General features: G+C 36.1%; 8 protein-coding genes across 8 annotated transcripts; 2 read left to right on the top strand and 6 right to left on the bottom strand.

Moving 5' to 3' along the window:
- Positions 1 to 202: 202 nt before the first annotated feature.
- On the bottom strand, positions 203 to 1,573 carry HOS2 (histone deacetylase; the record flags this gene model as incomplete). Its single annotated transcript, XM_015611333.1, has 1 exon — positions 203 to 1,573. The coding sequence occupies one exon, from the start codon at positions 1,571 to 1,573 to the stop codon at positions 203 to 205; it is 1,371 nt and encodes a 456-aa protein (XP_015467860.1).
- A 256-nt stretch (positions 1,574 to 1,829) lies between these two features.
- Positions 1,830 to 2,637, top strand: SCL1 (proteasome core particle subunit alpha 1; the record flags this gene model as incomplete). Its single annotated transcript, XM_015611332.1, has 2 exons — positions 1,830 to 1,836; positions 1,901 to 2,637. 2 exons carry the CDS (start codon positions 1,830 to 1,832, stop codon positions 2,635 to 2,637), a joined length of 744 nt encoding a protein of 247 aa, XP_015467859.1.
- A 183-nt stretch (positions 2,638 to 2,820) lies between these two features.
- On the bottom strand, positions 2,821 to 4,224 carry ERG4 (delta(24(24(1)))-sterol reductase; the record flags this gene model as incomplete). Its single annotated transcript, XM_015611331.1, has 1 exon — positions 2,821 to 4,224. The coding sequence occupies one exon, from the start codon at positions 4,222 to 4,224 to the stop codon at positions 2,821 to 2,823; it is 1,404 nt and encodes a 467-aa protein (XP_015467858.1).
- A 502-nt stretch (positions 4,225 to 4,726) lies between these two features.
- AC631_02500 (uncharacterized protein) lies at positions 4,727 to 7,147 on the bottom strand (the record flags this gene model as incomplete). The annotated part of the gene is made up of 1 exon (XM_015611330.1): positions 4,727 to 7,147. The coding sequence occupies one exon, from the start codon at positions 7,145 to 7,147 to the stop codon at positions 4,727 to 4,729; it is 2,421 nt and encodes an 806-aa protein (XP_015467857.1).
- Positions 7,148 to 8,116: 969 nt separating this feature from the next.
- On the bottom strand, positions 8,117 to 10,804 carry PMA1 (H(+)-exporting P2-type ATPase; the record flags this gene model as incomplete). The annotated part of the gene is made up of 1 exon (XM_015611329.1): positions 8,117 to 10,804. The coding sequence occupies one exon, from the start codon at positions 10,802 to 10,804 to the stop codon at positions 8,117 to 8,119; it is 2,688 nt and encodes an 895-aa protein (XP_015467856.1).
- Positions 10,805 to 11,314: 510 nt separating this feature from the next.
- AC631_02498 (uncharacterized protein) lies at positions 11,315 to 11,524 on the top strand (the record flags this gene model as incomplete). Its single annotated transcript, XM_015611328.1, has 1 exon — positions 11,315 to 11,524. One exon carries the CDS (start codon positions 11,315 to 11,317, stop codon positions 11,522 to 11,524), a length of 210 nt encoding a protein of 69 aa, XP_015467855.1.
- A 1,844-nt stretch (positions 11,525 to 13,368) lies between these two features.
- CHS8 (Chs8p) lies at positions 13,369 to 16,443 on the bottom strand (the record flags this gene model as incomplete). Its single annotated transcript, XM_015611327.1, has 1 exon — positions 13,369 to 16,443. The coding sequence occupies one exon, from the start codon at positions 16,441 to 16,443 to the stop codon at positions 13,369 to 13,371; it is 3,075 nt and encodes a 1,024-aa protein (XP_015467854.1).
- Positions 16,444 to 16,771: 328 nt separating this feature from the next.
- Positions 16,772 to 21,022, bottom strand: VPS8 (CORVET complex membrane-binding subunit; the record flags this gene model as incomplete). The annotated part of the gene is made up of 1 exon (XM_015611326.1): positions 16,772 to 21,022. One exon carries the CDS (start codon positions 21,020 to 21,022, stop codon positions 16,772 to 16,774), a length of 4,251 nt encoding a protein of 1,416 aa, XP_015467853.1.
- Between the last annotated feature and the right edge of the window lie 182 nt (positions 21,023 to 21,204).

Genomic DNA, 21,204 nt, shown 5'->3' with positions numbered 1-21,204 from the left:
TCTTATAATCTAATTTATATGTTAAGTAGGCTGAAAGGGTGTATTTTTAGCGATTCACATTATCTAAAGGGCGCAGAATTTGATTTTTTCCGTTGATTAGTTAAACGGTTTTTTAAAATCGATTACCTTATATTACTAATATTTGGCTAATATTACAGAGATCTAATTAAACTAGACTATTATACAGGGTTATTTTCATTAATTAGTTAACCATTTCGCCACTTCTGGCTTCATCCTTTATATTATTCATGCTTCTTGCATCCTTATCATCGTTCATGGAATTCAATTCCTTTATTATGTCTTCTTCATCTTCTGTAAGCCCCGTAATGTCAGGGGGAATTTCTTGCATTTGGACTGATGGTGCATATGTTAGGTATCTTAATTGCTCCAACACTTCTTGCTTCACACTTTCCAAGTATTTCTTAGAGTTTTTATTATCTATCCTACCATCAAGTTGAGGGTGTAACGAGTAATCTGGTCCGAACCAGTCATGGGTTGGCAAATAATTTGGAATAGTGTGATCTAAGGTCACATCATTTAAAACAGATGTCTCATAGCACCATAACCTTGAAACGTTTCTAGGAGTGTATCCACCACCACCTAGAACAAGCATTGGGATCCCAAACGACTTTATGTACTTAACACATTCGCCGTGGGCCCTTATGTTCAAATTGAAACATCCCAATCTATCATATCCTAAAGAATCTGCCCCACACTGTTGTACTATACATGTTGGTTGAAATTTCGTTATTAAAGGTTCCATGATCAGCTTGAATAGTCTTATATATGAATCATCATCTATTCCATCCTTTAAAGGAACATTTACTGCATAATTCTTCCCTTTTCCAAGTCCTGTTTCATCAACAGAACCAGTACCCGGGAAAAATTCACCATTATATTTATGGAATGAAACTGTCATTACTCTGTCAGTTAAATAGAATGCTTCTTGAACCCCGTCACCGTGATGCAAGTCAATATCAATGTACATTACTCTTGGGTGGACTCGCAATAAATTAATAATACTCAAAACAATATCATTCACATAGCAAAATCCACTTGGCTCAAATTTCTTAGCATGATGTAATCCGCCAGACCAATTTATTGCTATGTCTGACATTCCGCTGATCAATTTTCTCAGTGCATCTAAGGATGCTCCAGCGTAAATAGATGAATAGTCGTATATCCCATCAAATACTGGACAATCGTCCCCTATATTAAATTGTGCTAGTTTTTGATCACTCATCTTCAATGTCTTTTCAGGTGTTATAGTCTGCAAAAAATCTATATAATCCTCTGCATGAAACTCCAATAACTCTTCTTTCGTAGCCCGGCGGGGAGTGTAGAGATCCATCTGTTCGTATAATTTATAAGATATAACTAGATGGTCCGTGAGCATTAACCGGAATGGCTTCATCGGATGATGAGGTCCAAAATGATATTGACTTACTTGTGGATTATAGTGATATGAAACATTGGGAAGCTTGGACGTTGAATTTGCCAAATATAATGGGGTATTTTCCTCTGTCTTCTTATCTTTCGTGAATGTTGGACTATGATTTGCAGGTATAGACATTCTGACTATACAACAATCACGTTTAGTATTCTAATAACTTACTATAACACAATTTAAAGTATAAGCTACTTCTTAGAAAAACCTTTAATTATAACGCGACATTCAGTAATAATTATGTCGTCAAGAATGCGACATCTATTTTGTCTATATTGCCACTGAAGACGATTTTGATATCAAATTATATGTATAAATCAAAATTGAACTTCGATTTTATTAGAAACTTCACTGATAAATATATATACTAAGAATATTCAATATGTCAGGTAAGTGAATCCCTTTATTTTTTATTAAATTTTCAAAGAAGCGAGTTACTAACTGTCATAATAGGTTCTGCAGGTTTTGATAGACATATTACAATCTTTTCACCGGAAGGGAGATTATATCAAGTAGAATATGCTTTCAAGGCTATCAATTCATCTAATATCACCTCTATTGGGGTAACAGGTAAGGATTCTGCGGTTCTTATCTCGCAAAAAAAGATTCCAGATAAGTTATTGGATCCAGAAACCGTGTCCTATATTTTCAAGATCACTCCATCGATTGGATTAGTTGCAACTGGTTCAATTGCAGATGCTAGAGCACAAGCATTGAGAGCTCGTTCAGAAGCGGCAGAATTTCGTTACAAATACGGGTATGAGATGCCAGTCGAAAGTTTGGCCAAAAGAATGGCAAACTTATCCCAATTATACACTCAAAGAGCTTATATGAGACCATTAGGTGTTGCATTAACATTCTGCCAAGTTGATTTTGAAGATGAAAATAGGGGGCCACAAATCTTCAAGTGTGATCCTGCCGGTTATTATACTGGTGTTAAGGCTGTTGCCACTGGACCAAAGCAACAAGAAGCAACAACTTATTTAGAAAAGAAATTCAAGAAGATAGAGCATGTAAAGGGTGACTGGAAAGATACTGTTGAATTTGCTATTACTGCTTTGAGTTCAGTATTAGGTACGGATTTTAGAAAAAATGACATTGAAATTGGAGTAGCTACTGAAGAAGGTTTCCGCATTTTAAATCCAGAAGAAATAGATGAAAGGTTAATCACTATTGCAGAACAAGATTAATCTTCATTTTAATTCATTAACCATGTAGTATTACTTAAATGCTTAATTAAATTTTGTTACGAATAGATATATTTGATGTTCATTTTGTCATTGTAGAATTTTTTTAGGTAGGACTAAGTATAAAAAGTATAAAACTAAAAAGGTATTTTTTCAAGTCTAGATATTTGTCTCTGGGCTTAATGCTTACCAGACGTAAGGAATAAACAAGTAAGGACAAGCTTCTAAGTATCTATTCCAATCTTCACCATATTTTCTCTCACACTTTTTTGTATCTCTAAGTGCTCTGTGAACCAAAACAATAAAGAAAAAACATGGGAAAAACCAAGGGAATGGTGAAGCAAAACCACAAATTAAACCCCAAGTAAGAGCTTGAGTATAATCAGCAGTGTAATGCATTTTACGTGCGTATACATACCAACCATCAGTAAGCAAGTAGGAACCATTGGCACACTCAATGTACTTAGGGTTTTCTAAATCAGAATAAGGCAAATATGGGAAAGTCTTACGAATAGAAGTGTTACCGGCCATTTGTCTTCTGAAACTGTTCTTTTGACGGTTACCAGTGTCGAAGAAGTAATATGCAACTAAGAGGATAACATAGATGGCAATATTGTATCCTATTGACCATTGGTACTCCTTTGGATTGTGATAAGCCAAATATAAAGTACAATGACAATAAGTAAATGGAACACCAGCAATGTTCCAGAAAAGTAACATAAACCCGAATTTTTCGTATGCCATATCCCAGGTTGGAACAATTAACTCTTCACCTTTTGCACATGCATTGGCGTATAACCAATGAGCCAATAAAACAAAAAAGGCCTGTGGAGAAACATAGCCGTATTCTTCAATCTGTTTTAAATTCAATGCTAAGGATAAGAAGAATAAGATAAACCATGGGATTCTAACTTCAAAAAACATCTTAAGATCCAAGTACTTAGCAATTCTTGGGTTTAAAGGTGCTCCCATGAAAATATCATAAATATGGTTTCCAGTCATACGATGATAATCACCGGTAACATGAAGACATACTAAGTATAAGATGACTGGTAATGTCAAACCATACACAATGGAAGTGGTCATAATTTCACCAAAATGTACCAAAATATAGGTCAATCTGAAAACTCCAGTGAAATGTAACACGAGAGCTATGGCAACAGAAGTGTAGAACGACCAAACGGCATTACAGTAATATGGCAACTGTTTATTGTTTAAATGGGTCAATGGCTGACCTTTAGTCCAAATACCTGGCAAGGTTAAGTAAAATCCAGCTTGAACCAACATAAAAAAAGTGAAAATAAACCAAGACTTGAAAGATGGTATCCCGTACTTGACAAAATACTGAAATAAATCTCCAGTAACAAACTCTTTCCATGTTTGATCTTCTGCTGGCCAGGCTGGTTTACCATCATAGAATTGGGCACTAATCCACATGTAATACATTAAAAGTGGAAATCCAACCATCATACCAAGCGCACCAGCTGGTCCCCCAAACTCCCACTCAATTTCTTCCTTTGGGAGGTATCCTGGTTTGACTTCTCTTCTTTCTTCTACCAATGGGGTGTTTATATCTTCATCACTTGACATTTCGACAAGAATTTATTTATTAACAATCTCTAGAAAAGAATAAAACAATCCAAATGATGATCGATTTTTTCTTTGCTAAACAGATCAAAACAACATTGAAAAATAATTAGGTTAAGCGAGCAACCAAAATATTCAAGCACTAAACGAACAAGGCCTCGTAAAATAACACTATGCAACAAATTTTTTAACTAGTAGGTCTATTTACTTCTTATTAGATGATATTATCATAGAGATGTATATCATATATATAAGTCTCGCCATAGAAGCATTTTGTATTCATTTCTCTCTAATACTGATTCTTTGATCGTCATTGACCAATAGTACCTACAGTAACTACTAGACCATTACAAAAATCATTTGGATAAGTATTTATAATATTAATAATATGAGTTTTATATATACAAATATAATATAAACAAAATATGAAGATTAAAATAAAGTTAATATACAAACTAAAATACAATTTGTTCTCTTCTATTTCACTGGGTGTTTTACATATCATCTATAAGATGTTTTGAATTTTAATCATAATTCTTCTTCCATGAGGGGTGTTTTTGATGTTTGGTAATAACGGTTGTAATGCCTGGGATAACTTGCCTAAGTCTCTAGCATTAGCCACGTCCAAACTTGTTTGAAGAACATAGTTACCAAATGCATCATTTAACATCTCACTAAATCTGTCTTTGTTTAATAATAAGACTTCAATTAAGCTGTCAGTCAATTTATTAATTCTTAAAGATTTTTCAATAACATTAGAGCCAAATTTGTGCAACGATAACGAAACAACATTTTTCTTAATATGGTCTAAAATTATTCTAATCGATTCATCGTCACCTCTAGATAATACATATTGTACAACATAATTACCAAATGGATCCAATGATAAATTTGTGGCATTTTCTGCAACTTTCAATGATAATTGCTTACGCTGGGCAAGATTACCATGATCTAAACACCTTTGTAAAACACAACAGCCATGTCTATGAGTTGCAATTTCATTACAATGTAACGAAGCAGTTTCAAATATAAATTGATTCTCTTCAGGCTTCAATCTCTGCAAACATTTCTGAACAACATGGTTACCGTTCAAATCCCTTGAAAGTGCTACAATGCGAGGAGACAAAGAGTTTATAATCAATTGTGATTCCTCTTCAGTTGTAATACATTCAATCAACTTCTGCAATGCACGGGTACCGTGAGGGTCTAAAGCAATCCTAATGAATTCTGGAGAAGCATTTTTGACTAAAATAATCCTCTGGTCGGCTGATACATTTTCGAATAGCTTCTGAATAAGATAATTTCCAAACGGGTCAGTCATTAGCTCAATAATCTTCAAGTAGATCTCATTAAAGATCATAGTTGCAGCAATATCATTAGTTAATATCTGGTTGTTTTCTAAGTCGGCACTTGGATTAGATGCAGCTTCGCGGCCTAAATCTAACTGACGTTGTAAGAAACGACATCCATGTTGATCCTTGCACAACGAGTATATTTGACCTGTGAAGTCTTCTAATTTTGCATTTGTATACTTCGAGGCATCATCACCCTTTCTTTTGTTATTTATATGCATTTTACGATGAACATTCATACCATCATTTGAATTATAATGATTACGACGGTTATGGTTATTGTTGTTATTACCATTGTTGTTGAAACGGCCTCCATTCACTCCTTGACTTGTAATACCGTGGTTTTGTGGGACCCTGTTGTTCACAAATGGCTGTTGTTGCTGGTTCATGTTCGAATTATAATTCATTGGAATTTGATTCCACATGTTAGGAGTGCCTGGTTGAGCTGAGGGTGGAACCATTTGACCAACATTTAACAAAGGAAAGTTTATATTATCAGGCAAATTGTTAAATTGATTGTGGTTATGAGAACTCTCATTTCCTACGATCGTTTGATAGTCACTAACAGCAGCAGTCTGTGCACCATCCATACGAAGGGACCCTTGCATGAATTGTTGAGGGTTGGAAGAGGTCTTGGTCCTATCAGATGGAACGGAACTTTCAACTTCACTTTCAGACGAGCCTCCCTCGGCTAATTTATAACCCTCCTGGAATCCATATTCCATGCCTATAGGGACATTAGCACCAAAAGGTATTTGCGAGTTCAAAACCCCTCCAAAAGTATCCAATGGAGGTGGAGTAGTTGTAAATGGAAGGTGTAATCCTGGAATTACGGATTCGCCATTAGCAGCCGTATCCTTCGATTTTCCATCATCAGGAAGTTCAAATGGTTTCACATTTAATGCATTGGCGCTGGTCGCATTGCTATTCCCATATGCAAATGGAGGTGCAGATGAAGGAATAAATGTGTTGCTCCATGTACTAGAAGGTGTATTAACATGACCAAATGCTGAGGGAACAAAGGCGCCAATCGACGAGTTTGGAGTCAAAGAACCCTGGTGTGCTGGGTACTGCGAATAAAACTGTTGATGGTAATTATTATTCACATCTTTAGTGTTTCCATTGCCCGCATACAAGAATTGAGCATGTTGGAATGGAGTGTTGGAAGTAGGAGTGTCTCTTTGTTTGGTAGCTTCATTGGAGGTTTGTGTCTCCTTTTTTTCTTTAATGGTGGTGGAATCTTTATTTGCCAATTCAAAATCTTCATCTAAGTTAAGGGTGCCTAACGCATCAACAATATCCAAATCTCTCGATGTTGGAGGGTTTGACGGATTCTCGTTCGCCTCCTTGATAAACTCATCATCCATTGAGCTAGACGTTGTGTTGGCAGCGTCCTTAGGACTGAAAAAATTGGAAGCATCTTTATTGAAAAAGCTTGATCCAATCGATGCCGATCTTAAATTATTCCCAACATTCTTTGAGGCGCCACTCTTACCGGGCAAAAATGAGCTTGGCTCTTCGGAGTCACCCAGGTTTGAAACTGATGCCGACCGAGATTGCAAATTGGTAGTCATTAGTAAATTAGTTTATGATATAAATGGAAATATAATGCAAGTTGAAAAAACTCTAGAATACAAGGTGGGATTTTTTTTAGTTTTTATCTTTTAAATATGGATTTAACTAGTTCACAATGATATTTTAAGTCACGAAAACCGAAAACACTTTAAATAAGTCTAGGTCTCTGCTTATTTCTGAAAATATCTGAATATCTTCTCTATGAATGCACACTGGGACAAAATGATCTCTAATCAACGTATAATGCCAAGTATAAGACAAGTGAAAAGTATGCAAAATAGTGAAAGGCTATTACTTCTCTACTCGACTTCAGTTATAAAAATGAACCTCAAAATATACTTAAAAACTCAAAAGAGGATTGTCAATTTCTTTCAACACCCATTTTGATCTGGGTACGAACTGACTTTTTGTGGTTAAATTTTTTGTTGAAAATTTGTAAAAATGTCGGACGCTCATAACCAATACGATCCACCACGTATAACAACTTCGAATTAATTAAACTGACTTAATTAACGTGTCCTCCGCTAGCCGTTAGCTGATAAATAGCTCTACAGTACATACAGTAGATAACAAGTATATGAGCTGCATCAAATCCATTATTGTTCTGTACCTTTCATGTCCAATATATATGGGTCTTGGAACTTACAATTCGGAACTCACTGACCATAAGCATGTCACACACTGCTTCTCTTGCTAGTCCTGGAACAAGTCTACAATTAGATTTTTTTTAAATATTATTATCTATTATTTAACTATAATACGAAAAAATTAAAATTAATTTAAAAATATGACGGGAATAAGGGAATCAAAATAAAAATGTTCGGGAAAAAAAAGCGAATATAAAAATAGTCTTTAGTCAAAACTAACGGATGAGAAATTAACATATAGTGCAATTTGTTTTCAAATGACAAGACACGGGAATGAATTATCAATGAATAACAAAAAGGGGAACACAGTAGTTAACAAATCTAAGTAGATTTTTCGTGTTGAGTAGAGACTCTTTGCATGGACATTAAGAAATCTTCAACAGATCTGTTGTCCTTTTGTGGCTTGGCTGGTCTACCGTTACAGATGTTGTCGAATGCTTCAGAACCGGACATTAAGTAGTATAAACCACCCATGATACAGAAGACACCGAAGGAGAAAATCCAGGTTCTAACAACGGTAACAATGTCAGTCCAGTTTTGAGACCACCATCCGAATAAGGTGAAACAGGTGGCGATGATATCAACAATAAGGATAGCACCACCTAATTGCCAGGATGGAACAGAAGACCAGAATGGACCTTGAGCTCTGGTAACGAAAATTAACCAGTTTTCAGTCAAGGAAATTTGTAAGAATAAGATACCGTCAAGACCACCGAAGTTTTGGACAATACCACCCTTCTTCATAAACATGGTGGTTAAAGTAATCCAAGTACCGATAGCTAAAACAATACCAATGACAATAGACATACCCCATAATCTTGGAGTGTTCCACTTAACTGGCTTTGGATCGTATGGAGCATTATCGTAAGCAATGGCTAAAGTAGCAACATCAGCGAAAAGAGCAATAAAGACAACTAAATCAATAGACAAAGATTGGTTTAAGATAACGATCCATAAACCTAAGAAAATTTCCAAGTGTAAAGATAAAGCAATACGGTAGACAACATAAGCGTACATTCTGTGGAAAATTTGTCTGGAAGTCTTTAAAGCATCAATAATAGCAGATAAACCTGGGGCTAAGAAAACAATATCAGCAGCAGATCTGGCAGCATCAGTAGCACCTTCGACGGCAATACCAGTATCAGCCTTCTTCAAAGATGGAGCATCGTTAACACCATCACCAGTCATGGCAACTAAGTAACCTCTAGATTGTAAAATTTCAACAGCATTGTACTTGTGTTGTGGGAAAACTTCAGCGAAACCATCAGCATTTTCAACGAAATCAGCAATTTCAGAACCGGCCATGTCACCACCACCGGATAAACCTAATCTGTCAGCATCGTAAATGTTAGTACCTAAACCTAATTGACGACAAGTTTCCTTAGCAATACCAACGGCATCACCAGTTAACATCTTGACTCTTAAACCTAATCTTCTAGCTTCGTTAATAGTTTGAGCAGTATCATCTCTTGGAGGATCCATAACTGGCATAATACCTAAGATTTCCCAGTGACCTTCACCTCTCTTTCTAGCAACACCTAAAGATCTGAAACCTCTAGAAGCAAATTCAGTAACAGTGTTTTGGTAGTTTTCGTGGACATCTTCTGGAATTGGGTGATCATCTTCAACAGTTTTTAAAACGAATAATGGAGAACCCTTAACACAGATAATTCTTTCACCTTCTGGTGATTCAACAATAGCAGTAACCTTCTTTGAGACTGGGTCGAATGGTTGGAATTCAATAAGCTTGTACTTGGTTAAAGCAGCCTTAGCTCTTGGGTAGTCAATCAAAGATTTTAAGAAAGCCTTATCAATAGCATCTAAACCCTTCTTCTTTCTAGAAGCAGCTAAACAACCAGTCAACATTAAGTCGTCGGCTTCAACACCTTCAACAGTGTATGGTTCGTGCAAAGATAACTTGTTCTTGGTTAAAGTACCGGTCTTATCAGAACATAAGATTTCGACACCAGCCAAGGATTCAATAGCAGATAATTTTTGAACAATAGCTTGCTTCTTAGCTAAGTAAGCAGCACCAACAGCCATGGTGGTGGTAACAACAGCTGGTAAACCAACTGGGACACCAACGATAAGAATGGCTAAAGTGTATCTTAAAATTGGAACAATTCTAACAGTACGGTAGAAACAAGCAACCCAGATAGGTAACAAGGTAACAATGACTAAAACCAATAATAAGGTACCAATGGAGTTCAAGACTTCAGTGAAGTGACCACCACTAGCACCGGCCTTGTTAACTAAAGCAGCAGCTCTACCAGTAAAGGTAGAGTCACCAGTAGCAGTAACAATCATGAAAGCTTCACCAGTCTTAACAGTAGAAGAAGAGTAAGTGGCATCACCAAATCTCTTTTCAACAGCTAAAGATTCACCAGTAATAGCAGATTGATCAATTTGCAAGTGACAATCTTCAGAAACAACTCTACCATCAGCTGGAATAACGGTACCGTCTTCCAATTGTAAAATATCACCTGGAACAACTTCACTAGCAGCAATTTCGACTAATTGACCATCACGGATAACGAAAGCAAAGTTAGCTAAGGTCTTCTTTAATTCATCGACAATAGAACCAGCTTGGTATTCTTGAATGAAACCAACGAAAGCGTTCAATAATAACAAAGCACAGATAACACCGAAATCAATCCAATCTTCTAAACCAGCAGCTAAAATAGCAGCGGCTTCCATAACGAATTGAATTGGACCAACGAAGAACATAATGAACTTCAAGACTAAGTTTTCCTTGTCTTCGGACATTTGATTCAAACCGAACTTCTTTCTTCTCTTGGTGACTTCGTCAGAAGTTAAACCGGTGGTTGGGTCGGTTTTTAATAACTCTTCTGGGACAGCCTTGAAAGTGGCATCGTCAACGACTTCATCTTCTTCTTCATCAAGAGCCTTGTGAGATTGTAAGTCAAGGATCAATTGATCAATATCTTCATCTTCATCGTCAGACACATTCTTGTCGACCTTTTCGTTAGTTGGTTCAGTACCACTCATTTTCGTTTTTATCTAATTACTAATTTTATTTAAACCAAAACAAAGCCAAAAAAACCAATTAAATTACTTAATTTGTGTTAGCGTAAATAAAATAATAAAAACGTAGAAAAGTATAACCTAATAGACTCAAAAAAAAGAGAAAAGAGGATTGTAATATACCGCCATGAGGATTTTGCTACTTATTTATATACGGCTGGATTAGGCTTTCGTCCAATTCTGGATTAGACGCATAGATAGTGCGAAAAAATTTTTTGAGGGAATTTTTAATCAGAAACCAAAACACTAACAAATGGGGCTACGTGCTATAACCGGAAAAAAATTTATTTCTTTTGAATTGGCCTGGATAATGTTTACGAACTGCCAAATTGAAAGAAAATGCCGGTATGATTACGTTTGAGCCCTGCAAATCGTGCCGATAAAATTGTCCCGATAAGCCAGTGAAATACCCGATTAGACGAAATGATAATATTTGCTGCATGCCGCTAATAAGCACGATGGACCAAAACAGTTATGGCTGGACTGAGGTTACAAATTAGGGTATCGGCCCCTGGCCTAGTGGGACACCCGAAAGGACCGATTGTTCCGGCAATAAGTGCTGGCAGCGGTGGTGGAAGTGGTGGAAGTGGTGGAAGTGGTGGATACAGCGGGTGTTACAGAGGGCTGGTGGGCGATTCGTACGTCGTCGCTGGTGGTAGTTTCTTGTACGGGCCAGGACAATAGAAGGGTCTTGTGGACAAATGTCGAAAGGAGCAGCGTTGTCCAGCGACTGGGGAAGCATCATAAGAGGCAGTAGATAATTGATGAAAGAGTCCGAGTCATTAGCTTACGAGTTTCAAGTAATAGATACCCACAGGAATGCTGTTGGGGATAGAGTTAGAGAACTAAGACAACAGTACAACGGTAACGAGTAAAGTATGCAAAAAGGAGTGTGAGCGAGTGCTATAGCAGAGCCGCAGATGTAGGTACTGGTGCTCTAAGCGAGGGTGCGGTTATGGCGGCATTTTGCTGGTGGAGCGATGGGCTGGAGGTCGGGTAAGGGTCGGCTAGCGTCTGTTGATTCTATCCCCATGGGCTACCATTGGTCGGTGCGTCATTTGGACGCACCCACTACTTTTTCTATTATCTGTCAAAATTCCCATCGGCGCCCAATTTGTCCGCGTGAGATTGGTGGAAAAGAGTAATACCATACCGATTGGACGATTAATGCTGCAGGTGTGGATCCACTGCGGGAATAAGAGTGGAAATAGATAAAGAGTACGTACGCTCGCAGGATGATAGACGATTGGACAATATGGATTAATTTAGAAGGGTTTCAGACCTAGGGATATTGGAGAGGCTTGGAGCATTATTGGAGATTCTTAATTGTGTAATCTTGAGGGCATTTTTGGCACTGCGTAGGTGTTTGTTTTTCTACTGAGGGGGTACCTAAAGGCATTTTTCGAAAATACTCTGGTGAGCACGTCTTGGCCAAAATACTTGGAAAATGATTGGATACCTTGGAAACACACAATAGGTCTGCCATGCTGATTGTGTCATAGTTGGAGTATCGGCACTTCTGATTTCCCAAGTACTGTGGGCTGCTTCTGTGTGCGGATATTGGCATACTCGGCGATTTGACTCCGATAGCCGATGGAACGTTGTACAATAACGGATAGAATAATTATGTTACCGTCAGGGAATACTCGGTACCCACCTGAAACGGTCGGCGCTACTTAGGCCGTGATTCCTAGTCCGTAGAATAATAGTATTGGTTTGTACATGAACATATGAAAGGCTTTCGTTCCTGAAGCAACAAGAGCATTCATACATCTATATCAAATTGTAGTTATAAATATGTTACATAATTTTGAATAAGTGATGGAGTCTATTGTCTAAATTCTCGTTTCGGTATATTAATAGAGTGCGCACACAATCTAGGCTTTAACAAAGGGATAGCTAAAACAGTCGCTTGTCAAGTCTAAATCGTTAATTAGACCTTAGAATATAATTATAAAGTTTGAAGATCAATTTTTGAAAGACCTCCAGTCTACTGCAAGTAGCATGAAAAATCACCTGTTGTGTAGATGACAGCGCTAACGGAGAAGTACCTCAACTTCGGTCTCTTTAATACTTACTTAAAAAGAAACAAGAAAAACTTTAAGGTTTAGCCATTGTCATATTTCTACTAGAGGGGCTCAAAGTGTAGATACGACCAATGAATGTAAAGTGAAAAGTTCAAATAGGCAGATGAAATTAATATTATCAGCCCTGAAGAGTAAGTAATTTCATCCTGCATTTGATTTAAGGTTATAGCAGGAAAACGTTCTTTCGTATTTAAAGTTCTCCAATCATGCTTTACCTTTTCATCGATATGCATAATTAATTAGTAGGAAACATGTTCAAGGTTGATAGGTAGAACTCCTTGAGTCTTTAAGCTTAGCATTGATGAACACAATGCTTGCTACAAGTCAAAGTAGGACTTAACAAAAAATGCGAAATTTAGATAAAATATATAATTAATGAATAAATTTAAATTCAGTACCTGTTAACTGAACTATCAACATGATAGATATTAGATATGTATACTAATAGTTTTGTTTTCTGGCAGCCTTTTTAGCTCTTATCCTCCATTTAAGAGGTCTAAACACTTTCAAGATCAAGTAAATTGAACTACCGCAGAATCTAAATGCTGCTAAACCGGCAACAATCCATAAAATAATTGTCAAAAAGATCTCGGAGTTACCACTAATTGATGTAGAATCACTGCTGGTTAACGTGTCTACTCCACCAGCCTCTAAAACAATTGCAATTAAAATGGCGTTAGTAAGCATCCAAACTAAAACCGTAATAGTTCTAATGAATGCATAGTATGAGTCGTCTTTTTGTTTTTTGTTGTTTATTTCGAGTGGAGGAGGTGGAAGAGTTCTTAAACTCTCTAATGTATTCAAATAAGTCTCATTTAATTCTTCACTTACACCAGGAACGATAGTGACAATATTCTCTTTATCATTGTCAGCAGATTTAGCACTTCCTAAATCTTTAGCTTGTACACTTCCTTTTGTACCCCATGAAACATCATGAATATTACAGAATGAGTAGATATTCAAAATGTTGATATAACTTGGGGAAAGCAAAAGGTATTGTATGAATGAAGTAACCATGAAACTTGGCTCGCCATACATCAAGGATGCAATGAAGTATAAAGCATACGTTGAAGCAACGGAGACGATCAAGTCTCTAAATTTAGTGTCAGTAAATAGCAAAGAGGCTGTGAAATCGTCTTTATGACTCTCCAATGCTGCTTGGACCGTGTGGACGGCAAGGAAAATTGCAGCGAACAACATATATATCATTAGGACAGCGAAAATGCATGCAATGACAAGATAAAACTTCCTGGTGCCTCTTGGTGTATTACCAAATGACAAAACAAAAGTACAGACAACAGACCCAACATAGAACCATAGAAATACAACAGCTAAATATTTTCCTACGTCAAAATCCATATCTTTGGCTCCTAAGTTGGCAGTTAAGATTCTAAACACCAAAAAGAACGATGCAATTGAAAACCATGAAACCAATAATGTAATCAACTGATAGTAAAATTCTAATTGCAAAAACAATTTCCTTAATAATGAATGATTGGATTTCCATATTTTTGTCCAATGAAATACTGCATAAGCAGCTGCAAAAAGGGATCCGTTAAGCCATCTCCTTCTTTGTAATACAAATTCATCAATCATCTCAGGAACATCTGTTTCAGCCTTTGCTTCATTCACGTATCTCAAAACATAATTATGGTTCTTCTTAGCTACCAATTCAAAGCACAAAATTCTATCTTCGGCTAAATACATATTCGAAGTAAAAATACCTGCTTCTTGGAAATTTTTTTCTTTCAAAGTTTTTTCATCATCTTCTTCATCTTCATTAACTTGAGTCTCTTGATGTAAAAATTCTCCCTTAAAATATTTTTCGAGGGGGCCTTCACCATTGACGTTCAATAATGCTTCATATCTATAAGCAGAAAAAGCACCTGGTAAGACAGATATAAACCCGAAAACTGATTCCATAGGCTTATCCAATACATTCGATATTTTATATTCAAAATTCTGGGCAGCGACAAGAGGATTAGCTAAGTGTTTTCTATTTGGACCCAAAGCTGCTCTCATTTCACCACAAGCGCCAGCAACATTTGGATCATTAAACGATTTCCATAAATGATAAAACGCATCCTTTGATGGTTTGGTACCACAATCTAACAACATGATGACCTTCGGATTTAAGATAGGAGCAAAAGATTGAAAGCACCATCTGTGTGAGTTAATTTTTCTTGTGTTTTTCTCTTTCAAACAAAACAAGAATTGGACTGGGCTGGAATTTGTGCAGAAATGAATTTTATCGTTGATAGTTTCAATCCCAACAGTTGATGTATATTCATATATGTGGGACTTGACTGATTTATCGTTAATCTTCGATTTTGCATATCCATCTTGGTATACTCCCAATGCAGTCAAGAGTTCTTGAGACCTCTTGTTCAAATCTACTCTACCATCACTGATAATACATACAACAATCTTCTTCCATGAATCATCACCCCATTTTGAATCATTTCTGTTGGTCAAATTTTTGATATTGTCAAATATACCTTTAAGAGTACGAGCTAATAATATTTCATCCTCGTTATACATTGTAATACAAACCATTATTTCAGTTTCACGCGGCGGAGAGTATAATGCTTGCCTGATGTTATATTTGAAATTCATGAAGTTTGATGGTCCACAGGTGACAGCAGTATATCTCATAAAAGACATTTCCCTCCCACTATCAGTGATTTTCCTGCCATACGTATCTAACAAAGACTTGGGAGCTGGCGCATCAATTACATAATTTCCGTTAACTAACTTAGCTTTCTTAATGGTTTTTGTATAATTTAATCTGGGCTTAAAATCATCCTCCTCGTCAACCAAAGATAATCCAGTTTCCATAGAGTTTTTTCTCTTCAAAGTATTTTTTCTGCTTAAAGTTGTGTTCGCTCTTTTGATGGTAGTTCCTCTTCTAATAATTTCTTCTCCGGTCTCCAGAAATAATGATTCATCGTCTCCAAATGGGTCGAGGTCTTCATCGTCATCAGCATCTTCAAGTGGGTTTATCATGTAATCGTCACCCGTAAAGGTCAATACCTGTGAATATGGCCTTAAAGCCATTGAAGGATTATCAAAATCATACGTATCCACTCTTTCCATATCGTAATGAAGAGGTTCGGCATAATGGTGCATAGTTTTGCCTGGACTATATGCAATTGGGGGATATTCTGGCTCAGCTTCTCTAAATGCAACTGTCTTCGATCTTTTAGGAAAGGTACTTGAAGTACTAAGCGATGCTTCGCTTCCTAGCTTCTCTGTGAAATAATCATTATCCTCGTCAACGAACGTACTGGCGCTACCTTGATGCTGGTGACCATGCATAGGAGGTTGCATTACTTGTAAGTTTCCACTTTGTGATTGGGGCGCCGAGTATTGCTGGTGGGGCTGAAATTGATTAAAGTAGAATGGGTTGGAAACAGGTTGTTCCTCGTAGTCACCTTGTTCAAACGATGATCTTCTGGATTCATCTCCGAATAAATCATCATCATCGCTAATATCGGCTTTGTTAATCCCACTCATTTTTATAAATAGCTATTTTACTTTTACACCGTAGTTCAAGATTATATCGAAGACTTGGGAGAAGAAAAAAAAATAAAAGCCTTGAAATAAACTAAAATTAAAGGCTTGATCCAAAATTCTATCCCTTTAGAAAAGACTCATTGACTGAAATATAAGCCATTTACGGAAAATTGGCCTATTAGTTTTCCAAATTCAAACATACTTATTAGTACTACAATGCAAAACGTTCTATATTTGTTTACATAATATCCTATTTAGGCGTATTTTGAAAAGTGTCGCAATTTTCAGGAAATTAAAAATAGATGTGCTTTGTCACTCAGTAAAACGACTATTGTAGGCAAAGAACACAAGATTTTGATCCTTTACCACCTAGGTTTTCTAAGCATGACATGTGGTATCCATGATTACACTTGAAAAAAATTAATTCCAAATTATGATATTTCTGATTGTTGAATGGCGCACCGATCACAGTGTTCCCAAGCCCCTGGGCTAGAATCAATGCTTCTCGCTGGCGGTCCTCCCAAGCCATAAAATGCTCTTTGGAAACATCAGGACCCCACATTGGCTTTCCACATGAAGTACAGGATTTAGATTTGATTGACCAAGCCTTTAGATTATCTAGCTTAATCAAGTCCAAACTTTCACGAATACTCTCATTCAACATTTTCAAAGAAATCAGTAAAATTTCGTTTTCATAAGAATATGATATAAATACCTCTCTTAATATATCCCGTATGTTAGATATGGTAGTCATTTTAGAATCCTTCATAGAATTTTCCAAAAAACGATTGAAAATGACTAGGAACGATTTTTCTTTCTTTTCATTCTCACTTACACTTGGATTGAGTTTGGATTCACTTATTCTCTTGAAACAGTCATGGATACATCTATCTAAGAATTGGGACACATTTTGAAATGCATTATTGTCTGACTTAACATTCTCAGCAGCAGCGGTATTGGACATTTTAACGCAATTTTCGATTAGCTTTAGCCACATTCTTTCATTGAGGTACATAGCACCATCATGTTCAACGTAAGTGTCTTCGATTCCGCAGATATCCATAGCTCTTTCCAAGCAGCTCGCAAACTTAGGCAGTAAGTCCTCCTGCTTCTCATTAGAAATGGCGGAATCGATAATAAGATTCATACTTTGGAGAAGCTCGTTCAACGCCTCTTCATACTTCAGTTGTGAGATCAACAATACTGTTAGTGGCTCAATAAAGCCTCTTTGTTGAAAGCTACTTTTAACCAGTTCAAACTCATTCATATCTCGAGCCAAAATAAAATTGGCAGTTTCCACAAATGAGTATAACTCGCTTGGATTATAGTCGCATAGGACCTTCATATATCTTCCAACTATTTGGGGCATATTTTCGATATTCATCGTCATCAAGTCAACAATATCTAATAGGACTTGTATATATTCGAAAAAACATTGATCACTTTGAATATTTAAAACTTCTGAATGCAAAGACAGGTAGTGTTTGTTGATCAATATAACAAAGTCTGGGATATTAAGTATCAAGATCTGTTGAAAGTTTTGTCTGATAAATGTGACAAGTTCCATTCTGTCCGTTTGAGATTTTGTATATATAAATGCCTCTTCAAGAATTCCACTTAAGCTATCATTTTCCGTTGATTCTTGCTGTGATTTCTCCAACCATATTTTCAATACATTAGAATATTTCCCCTTTGATCTATAAATACTTATTAGAACACTATAAAATCGAGCCGATTTAAGCTTGTCCAATAAGAATAACTCTCCATCTGGTTCATATAAAGGCAACAAACTTTGTAATGCTAGCTCGCAATCACACTTTATCTCCTGATCAGTAACTGTGCATAAATCTTCAATAACTTTATTCAATACGGATTCAGATAGTCTTATAAATTGAGAGTATTTTGGATAATTTCTAGCAACAAAGATTGCTAGTTGGCAACGGTCAAAATCAGTGAAGCTGAGGTCATTTACTTCAAAAATATCAAACAATGCTTCAATAATGTACTGTCTAGTTAGGTGCGAATTATTATCATCATTCAAGATAGAGTCTTCAAAAAATTCGTTTATAGTGGAAAACATTTCAAACGAATTAAATTGCAATAAGGAATATAGATATGGAAAAATCGTTTCTTCACTACCGGCGATCAACACATCCGAATCATCATTTGGATATCTGATCAGTGTAGCACTGAATAAAAGTTTATAAATGCTCTCTTTCGCTGAATTCTCTTGAGATACATCTATAAATTTCTCAGTAGGATATTGTCTTCCTGTCAATATATACGACATATAAGAAAACACATTTAAGCAATCATTTTTTTCATCATCAGTACTATTAGCTAGGTCACTTATATCTTTAATGAAGTCAGCGAATGGAGTTGAGTAATCACCTAATAGAAAATTCCATATATATATTAGGCAGTCCCGTAATTTATATTTTTTACATAATTGGATCGCTAAATCAATATCCAATGTTTTCATATCCAATATGCATATCATCTCAGTTAGTAAATCACCCTTTTTGTTCAGCGAATAATGTTCTACCAACCTTTTTAAAATTAATGGTGGTAATGTCAATATTTTTCCTGATAAAATGTAAAATTCAATTGTATCAAAAAACAAGGACTGATCATCTAATACTTCAAATATCGTCTCCAAAATATAATACAATTCATCAGAAAAACCCTCACAGTCTTTATATAGATAAGAAACAATATCAAAATAAATTGCAAGATGGAATCCATAATCAGTACCCTTGTCACCAAAAATATTATTAATCGACTCTTTCATAATATTTACCAAATAAGGCCTTAACATTTCACGTCTTAAATCTTGATTCTCTGGTAAACCAGCCAAAACAAGCTGACCACTATTCTTGGAATTATAAAAGTCATTCGCAGTTAAAAGTGCTTTAGAATACTCATTCAGTGCTAACAAATCAAGTAGTTTATCAGCCCAGCTTATCAGTCGTCCTATAAGTATTTTCTTATCGTTATCATCATCTACTAATACCAACAATCTATTTTTAAATGCTTTTATCGAAGTACTAAATAAGTTGATGAAACTTTCATTCCTCGGAGAACGTGGATCTCTATTGTTTGATTCAATTAATATCTTGCTTGACACAATTTTTAGTCCTTGTAAACTATTCTGGCCCACAGGTAACAAACTCGTCTTGCCATTTTCCGATGTGTAATGCAATGCTGTCAAAGTTAACTCAGAACTTGAAGATTCTTGTATATAAGCAAATAAAATGCTATCAGAAATCCATTTAATTGATACAATTGAGTTGTATTTGTTGGAAGATGTCCACTTACAGGTTCTGTTTATTGGTAATGTTGGAATTGCTTTATCTTTATCCTTAAGATCACTTAACATTTGCATTAGATTTTCTGGAAGAGAATTATTATCCACTTCTAAAATGGTTACAGAATTATTCCAAGCATATGCTAATTTGGCATTTTGTAGTTTATTCCCTCCAACTTTCATACACGGATACCAACTTAAGCATCCTTCTGATGCTCCCAGATTACTGGCATGTTTTACTCTACCTATCTTAAAGTGAACTTTCATGTTAAGCATGCTTGGGTTATTCAATGACAAAACGGATACAATTGCCAAAACATTGCCAGTCATTACCGCAACTAATCCCAAGTAGTCTGTTATTTGATGGGCAGAACCCAACGGAAGCATATCGCAACCATAGATAATATACCTTCCACCATTATCAACGATATTAGCATCATTTCTGCCTAGAAGCTTCTGCGTTTGAAAATACTTCTTCATAAACTTTTTGAATCCATGGTGGTAAAACACCAATCCTGATACATCAGAAGAAATGAACTGAGAATGCAGAGAACCAATAAAACAAACACTGTTTATTCGATTATTATGCAAATGGCCCTGCACATTCTTAGTGAATCTGTTTTCCAAAGTTGTAGGCTCTATAATGTAATAAGGCCTGATGTATCCATCCGCCGTAATTGATGTTGACGTCAATTTCCAAGTAATAATCCCCCCACGAGAATACCCAGCAGCTATGTACAGAGAGTCAGATGAAAATGAAACTGCGCTTACAGATCCTAATTCAAAATGTTCCTTGTTATCCTTACGTTCCTCTTCTCTAGTCAATATATACTCCACCCCTTGGTGGTAGTTGAATCCCACAACAAACCCCTTTTCAGTTCCAACGGCAATATATATATTCGATGGTTCTATGCACACAACTGACCCATATGTAGCTCTAAAACTGGTCGAATTGATGATTTCTGTAATTTTAGGTGTATCGGTCAATTTAAGCACATCTTCTGATTTATCTGATATAGTTGAATTTGTCAAATCAAAAGGAGACAGCTCTCTCGAGGATTCATGCTTATGTGATTTTAATGCTAAACTTACCCATGTTTGGGCTCTGTCATCGAACCTATGCTTTCTAATTGGTGTTGAACCATTCGATATGGTAGAATCGGCGCTTATACTAGGTGATAAGATGTTTTGTCTAGGAGTAGCCGGTACTCCAAGATTTGATGGTGACTGAGATAAATTATCATCTGAATGTTCACCACTTATAGAATCCATTACGATACTTTTCTCAATGTTATTCTCATAGATTCAACTTATGTATTCTGACTAGCTAAATCTATACCTATTATAAAATTGATGGGACGCATTTTGCATATAAATGATTTCGTTATCAAAAAGAATTTAATGCAAAATATGAATGTAATACTATGAACTTCTAAAAACTAAAACCTATGTAT

This window comes from Debaryomyces fabryi (genome assembly GCF_001447935.2).
Source record: "Debaryomyces fabryi strain CBS 789 chromosome Unknown contig00044, whole genome shotgun sequence".
Classification (NCBI taxonomy): domain Eukaryota; kingdom Fungi; phylum Ascomycota; class Pichiomycetes; order Serinales; family Debaryomycetaceae; genus Debaryomyces; species Debaryomyces fabryi.
Note: the sequence above shows the minus strand (reverse complement) of the source record. Positions and strands in the feature narration are given on the sequence as shown.